We start from the raw sequence: 7,255 nt of genomic DNA on the forward strand, positions 1-7,255 counted from the left end.
TTGTAATTTTTGTAATTTTTGTAATTTTTGTAATTTTTGTAATTTTTGTAATTTTTGTAATTTTTGTAATTTTTGTAATTTTTGTAATTTTTGTAATTTTTGTAATTTTTGTAATTTTTGTAATTTTTGTAATTTTTGTAATTTTTGTAATTTTTGTAATTTTTGTAATTTTTGTAATTTTTGTATTTTTTTTTAATTTTTGTTATTTTTGTAATTTTTGTGATTTTTGAAATTTTTGTAATTTTTGTAATTTCTGTAATTTTTGTAATTTTTGTAATTTTTGTAATTTTTGTAATTTTTGTAATTTTTGTAATTTTTGTAATTTTTGTAATTTTTGTAATTTTTGTAATTTTTGTAATTTTTGTAATTTTTGTAATTTTTGTAATTTTTGTAATTTTTGTAATTTTTGTAATTTTTGTAATTTTTGTAATTTTTGTAATTTTTGTAATTTTTGTAATTTTTGTAATTTTTGTAATTTTTGTAATTTTTGTAATTTTTGTAATTTTTGTAATTTTTGTAATTTTTGTAATTTTTGTAATTTTTGTAATTTTTGTAATTTTTGTAATTTTTGTAATTTTTGTAATTTTTGTAATTTTTGTAATTTTTGTAATTTTTGTAATTTTTGTAATTTTTGTAATTTTTGTAATTTTTGTAATTTTTGTAATTTTTGTAATTTTTGTAATTTTTGTAATTTTTGTAATTTTTGTAATTTTTGTAATTTTTGTAATTTTTGTTATTTTTTTCAATTTTTGTAATTTTTGTTATTTTTGAAGTTTTTGAAGTTTTTGTAATTTTTGTCATTTTTGTAATTTGTGTTATTTTTGTAATTTTTGTAATTTTTGTAATTTTTCTAATTCTTGTTATTTTTGTAATTTTTGTAATTTTTGTAATTTTTGTAATTTTTGTAATTTTTGTAATTTTTGTAATTTTTGTAATTTTTGTAATTTTTGTAATTTTTGTAATTTTTGTAATTTTTGTAATTTTTGTAATTTTTGTAATTTTGTAATTTGTGTAATTTTCGTAATTTTTGTAATTTGCAAGTTTTGTGATTATTGTATTTTTTTTATCTTTGCAATTTTTGTTACGTTGTTTTTGCTTTTGTAGTTTTTTTAAATTTGTTTTTTAATTTTCTTTTGGAAGTTACATTACTTCGACAGTTTTTTTCAGTTTCTACAAATATAAATGGTTTTAGCAATTTGTTTTTTTTTTTTGTAATTTTCGTTTTTTTTCAATTATTTGCCGTTGTTGTTTTTTCGGATTAATATTAATTTAACTATAACTTGATCATGCTATATTTTTCAATGGTCACCTTGCAATAATATTGGAATTGCACAAAAGTTTAAATAGGCGATTAATGTTATTCTTGTTTTTATTGAACCAACCATAACAGAAATAAGTTATCCAGGCCAGAACACAGTACTTTACGATGGGTCTAATGAACAATGTTCAGCAACCCTTTCAAACGGATGCGCTTGAAGTGTTTACTTCAGCTTGAACGCCCATGGGGTACAAGAGTCTACAGACCCGCTCTGATGAGCAATGCTTTGATTAAATCGTGCTCAAGTTATTTTTTTTATCTCAATCAGGTAGGTATTGTCAGACGACTTGTTATGGCTTGTTGATCAGCAACAGCAACATCAGCAGCCCCAGCAGAAGAAGCAATCACAACTTGTAGCTACATACAACAGACAGATAGCGTGAGACGAATCCGTATCATCATCATCATCAGTGCAAACGACCGCCAAAAGCGAATCGGCAAGTTGAAAACACAAACAAAAATTGAAATGGAATTAGACTAATTTGATAATTGATGTGCTATTATTCAGATCGCTTAATCAGGTGATTACAGATTGCCGCGCTATATCCACCTTTACAGATTTTTTTCCAATTGACACGGTAAATTTTCAAAGAAGTGTCAAAAATCAGTTGTGTGTCCAGTCAGTGGACCGATTTTGTTGTTTGGCTGATTGCCACTTTTCGCTGTCTGCATGATGGCTTTTCGGAGGAGCGAACCGGAATTTGGTGGAATCGTCGACGAAACAGCACCACCAAGCTTGACGTGCCCAGCTGCGATGCGATGCGATGGTTTGGTTGCAAAGCGGGGAACAAGCGAAAAATAACGACTGTATAATCGAAGATAATTACACATAAATTTCAGTTTCGCCTGACGTTTCCCTCGTCGTGCGGGTGATTAATGTTTTCGAAGCGCAGCCGAGGATTGTGTATGTTTGCTTGCGCGATTCGGCGCACCAGTTCAGAGCCGGTTCAACTTATTCAACTACACGCCGCTGGCATCTTTGCTTCGGGATTCCACGTCACCCAGAAGAGGTGGCGGCAAGAGATGCGGTAAACTTTGAAGCAAGTAAAATTTATTATTTCTTGTGTCTCATTCATGTTTTATGCTGCAATGTCCTGAACTCGAGGCGCACCCGGAGTGAGCAAACCCAACCTCAGCAAAACGAGACAAACGACGACGGACGAATGGGGCGACACATGGCACAGTGGGCTTCAACGAGATTTATTACAGCACTATGCTGGGAGGATGGCGAACGGCCCCTCAACCACTTTCTCAGCCTCTTTACCCTCAGCCCCTCTCTCCGGATGGGTTGTGATAAATGGAAGGAAACAGCAACGGCGCGGGGAGAACAAATGTGCGAAGTGGAAACACCAACAGCATAAAAAGAGCGGAATTTACACCGACAAGATGACAAACGACGACGTCGTTCTCCACTCGAGCAAAAAGGGTGATAATTGAAAGGCTTGGTAATTAACCAATAAATAACGAAAACTGAAATCGTTACGAGTTTTCTTTAAAAATCATTTATTCTTTCTCATGACGTACACCTAAAGTTAATTAATAAAGATTTAGCGGCTCACTATTTTTTAATGTTTAAACTCTTCTCATTTTCTGATTTAGGATTTGGCTGTACAGTATACTTTTTGCTTAAGTTCTTGTGAAATGCTCTAATGTTTAAACCTCTCAAATGCTTGCTTTTGATCAAACTAGTTCTAACAGAAAAAGATTTTTGTTTCACTTTTCAGAAATATATAATAAATAATTGATAGAAAACGTATTATAAATCAAACTTAAGGCTTCACTTTTTTGAAACACCAATGATTCAGAAGAAAAAATGTACAATTGATTTATAGCCAATTGCCGACGGCATCTATGCCAACAAAGGTGGTAATAAAGTAAACTTAAACAATGATTCAAAACTAATTTTATGATTTGTTCACGTGTATTTGGTTTCACTTCTGATTTATGAGTATGGTAAAATAAAGTCTTGAAACCAGTTTTACAACCACAATTTGGTATACACAATCATTTTGATAATTACTAGTCTGTGTTCGATCGAATTTATATCCGTCGCTCCACAATATCCTCATCGTTTGCAGTAGAATAATTTTAATATCACAGATTTTCAGCAATTAGCTCCTGAACTTTCGGTAGTATCCATCGCTCACTGATGTACTGCTGCTCCCATCCGTTGGCTGTAAAGCGCGGCAGCATACGGCGAATAGTACTGGCCAAAGGCAGCCGGGTTGAAGGCCGCACCGTAAGGAGAACCAGGTAACGCCGCCGGAAGCGCTCCAGGCTTAGCGTAGGGATGGTATCTGGCTGCGGATAGAGGGCTTAGCGGAGGATTGGGGTAGCCTCGATGCAGTGATGAGGGTGGAAAGATACCACTCAGTGGCATCAACTGTTGCTGCAGGGCTAGAGCTGCTGGATCTGATAAATTGGCGGTATGCGTGCGAAGATGTGACAGCAGTTCGTCAGTCGTATTGAACCGCTTGCCACAATAAGAATCGCCGAGAACCCAGTTACACATATAAGGTCTTCCCGGCTGAGTAGCAGAAGGAGGATATGGATAACCTGGCGGTAGGGTGCCCATAGCCATTGCCAGGCTGTATTTTTGGTGATCACACTGAGTACAGCCAGCAGGACACTGACCACCCATCATCATCTGATGGTTATGGGCAGAAAACTGGCATCCGGTACAGTATGGATCCTTACAAATGGGAACTAACGTTTCTCCACCAGACGGAGTCTTAACACGAGTATACTGAAGATACGGGTTTGCACCAGCGGCAGCAGCTGCTGCTGCTCCTGGATATGCTGCTGCCAACATGGCCGCATGATGATGACTAAAAGCTCCAGCAAACGGAGGTCTGAAGGCAGGGTTTGTATGATCCATTCCCGACGGTGACGGCAATCCAGTAAGTGGGTTGATCCCGTAAACACCAGGTTTGTATCCTGACAAGTCTTTTCCAGCATGCATCATTTCAGCACCAGAACGCACAATAGGGCTTGCAGTAGATTTGTCACGATCATTTGGAGAATTTGTTTTCCTACTACTTCCGTCAGGCGTGCTTTTACCATTTTCACTAGAAACATCGCCATTCTTTAGACTGACACTTCCGGCACGATTTGGCGATTCAGCACTACCCCTCGAAGATGTACGCACTTCTTTCTTTATATCATTATTGTTAACATGATTTACACTATTGTTATTCATAACATCACTACCACTGCTCATTTTCGAAGATGGCCGATCTTCACTTTTAATCTTGGTTGTAAGCACATTCATTTCGTATGGCTTGAATGCTAGTTTGATTTCCGGTGACGAGTCCGACTTTTCAGTCTTTACCGACGGCGATCGCGAGCTGCCCGATGCTACTCCGTTATCCATGGAGGCGGCAGGCATTGTAGAGGATGATTTTTTATTTTTCTCCTGCGGCGACACTAACGATTTTACCGTTATGTTTCCGGAATCAGCTCCAATCTGGCTGCACGTCTGTGCTAAGAGCGCTAAAGGGCTCTTTTTTGCATCCAACTGGAATAAAGAGGAAAAAAAGATTATTTAGAGGATGCACAAATAGCAGTGTTTATTGCTGGATTATAGAAATACAGCAAATGCTTATGACTTGAGAAAACAAAACTAAAAATGTTATTCATAAAGCATCAACAAAAGACGTTTAAGCCCAAAAATATAAGCTTACCGTTGTGGGCAGCGGGGAAAGATAATCTGGCTGAAGGTACTGATTGTTTCCAACTTGCAACATTGTTTCTCCGTCCAGTATCACCATTGGGCTCAATAATCCACTAGTTGTTAAATCCACGTTTGCGTTTTATGTTGCCGCTTTTAGAAATAATTATTCCGCAAGTTCACCATAAATTTGATAATCCTTTGATAGTAATTTTCACATCCAGCTGTAGTTATTCTCACATAAACTCATAAACGCCTTACAGCGTGTAGGTATTTTTCCCACTCCAAACAACACACCTTCCTTGGCTGCAACTTTTTTGAATCCACCTTGTTCGCTCAAGCTCTTTCCATATACTGTTGAACTGGTTGCTCTTCCACCAGCAACCTCCCATGAAGTATATCGATGCCCGATGTTTGTTCTCTGAGATGTTCAATCGTCTTCTCTTCTCTTCACTCACTAGTCTGCTCTTCTCTCACTTCTGTTGTGGTACTCCAAACTACCAATTCGAATAAACGATCCAAGCTCCCGAGGAATAGCTGTTAACGGCCCGACAGACAAACTCAAACTGAAAACTGGATAACACCAAACGATTTATGACCACTGCGAGCGAATGCACATTGCCATCATGGATGCCGTTTTCGGTTTCGACTTCGGCCAATGGGAACGCTAGAAAGCATGCGCCCCTCTTAGCAATAACACAAACACAGCCTCACGCGAAGGGGAAATGACTGCTCGGTCTCGCTCTGGCCTATGCAACTGTTGGAATTTGCCTTCTTATTTGCTCCTTGGAAGGGGCCTGACGGGTCGTTTCTTTTGATTTCTTACTTACCTTGGTCATTAATTTCACACCAAATGGTGATGAGTATAGCCGCTTATGTTGACTGACGAAATTGAGCGTATGAGCATAAACAAGTGAGTAGGCTTAAAAGAGCAGCTACGTTTCCCGTGAAAAATGGCTGGATTCCGCTGCATGCAGAGAGTTGTACTTAGCGCGACGCGAGCATATCGAGCAGTACATTCGGAGGGGAAATTAACTGTGCTGCAGTTTTTTAGACTTTTTCAATGTTGTTTATAGTTCTTATTAATTCCTCATCAAATGTGTTTTCGGTGTAGTCTTTTATTTTAATCCAATGATGTTATTTTTGCTGTTGGGTTAACCAATTTTCTACGATTCCACTTTTTAATTTTTCAAATCCTTACATATGTATTTCCATAGTACTGGTTCTCTGGTAACACTGCATTTTTAACACACAATACCAACTAATTGCTTCCATCAACGTTCTGTTTGATCTTCGCCTTCCTTTAACTTCACATGGATGGGTTCTTTCCTTTCTGCCTTTGACCTGGGATCGTCGAGTTTGTCGTTGTGTACGTATTTTGTTTGTCTTGTCAGTTTACCACCCAGGATGATGGAACCGCGAATATGATATGCCGCCACTGTTGACTGCCCACAAAACCATCCGCCTCCATTCGTTAAAGAAAAGAAGAAAAAAACCCGAGGGAGGAAAAGAAGATAAACACGGCTCAACTACAACGATGATGATGTTGATGTTAATGGCAGTCAAATCGCTGCTTTTCGTCTTTTGATGCTGACCCGCCAACGACTTGGCCAAAGAAGATGATTATACGGCCTGAAAGAAAAATTGACGCGCGCTGCTGTTTGTTGTTGTCTGCCTCTTTCAAGATATGATGCGATCCGTTCAGTCAGTTTCCAATCCGGATATCTGCGTGAGATGAAATCCATTGAGTCGTTCATATTTGAAGAACCCGTCAGCTATCAGGTTTTCCATGGTCTCGACACGTTCGCATGGATTGACAAAATCCTGACGTTCGTGAATGAGCCTGGCTTTTGTAAATTTCCAACATCTTGAGAGTGTATGTAGGGTGGATCTGGTCTTTTGCTTAATCATAACTAACTGCTCGCCGCTTTCGAATTGATGATATGATGGCAAACGGCTGTTTTAAGCGCTGAAGATCATAACTTAGACACCTCGTTTTCGTCGTTTTGTTCGACTATATAAATGCACCGCTAAGTGACTACTTGTGTTGAGCTTCTTTTTATCTCCCGACTAACAAGCAAACTCGACAAATAAACGAGGAACGAAAACATAAAGCGCAGAAAACGTTAAACGAGAAAAACAATAAAAACCAAAAGCAAAATCAACAAATTTTCCAAACGGCAGAAGTTTGAACGAAAATGACAAAGCTCAAAGTGCTTCGCCAAACATTTTTGTACGACAGAAAAACATTTCAAAATTTGACACTG

General features: G+C 37.3%; 1 protein-coding gene across 1 annotated transcript; it reads right to left on the reverse strand.

The window, feature by feature from the left end:
• Positions 1 to 2,797: 2,797 nt before the first annotated feature.
• LOC129744716 (zinc finger protein Noc) lies at positions 2,798 to 5,559 on the reverse strand. Its single transcript, XM_055737381.1, has 2 exons — positions 5,002 to 5,559; positions 2,798 to 4,835 (listed from the first exon to the last, which is right to left on the reverse strand). Exons 1-2 carry the CDS (start codon positions 5,086 to 5,088, stop codon positions 3,462 to 3,464), a joined length of 1,461 nt encoding a protein of 486 aa, XP_055593356.1. The 5' UTR covers positions 5,089 to 5,559; the 3' UTR covers positions 2,798 to 3,461.
• Positions 5,560 to 7,255: the final 1,696 nt, after the last annotated feature.

This window comes from Uranotaenia lowii, chromosome 2, assembly GCF_029784155.1.
Source record: "Uranotaenia lowii strain MFRU-FL chromosome 2, ASM2978415v1, whole genome shotgun sequence".
In the NCBI taxonomy this organism is placed as follows: domain Eukaryota; kingdom Metazoa; phylum Arthropoda; class Insecta; order Diptera; family Culicidae; genus Uranotaenia; species Uranotaenia lowii.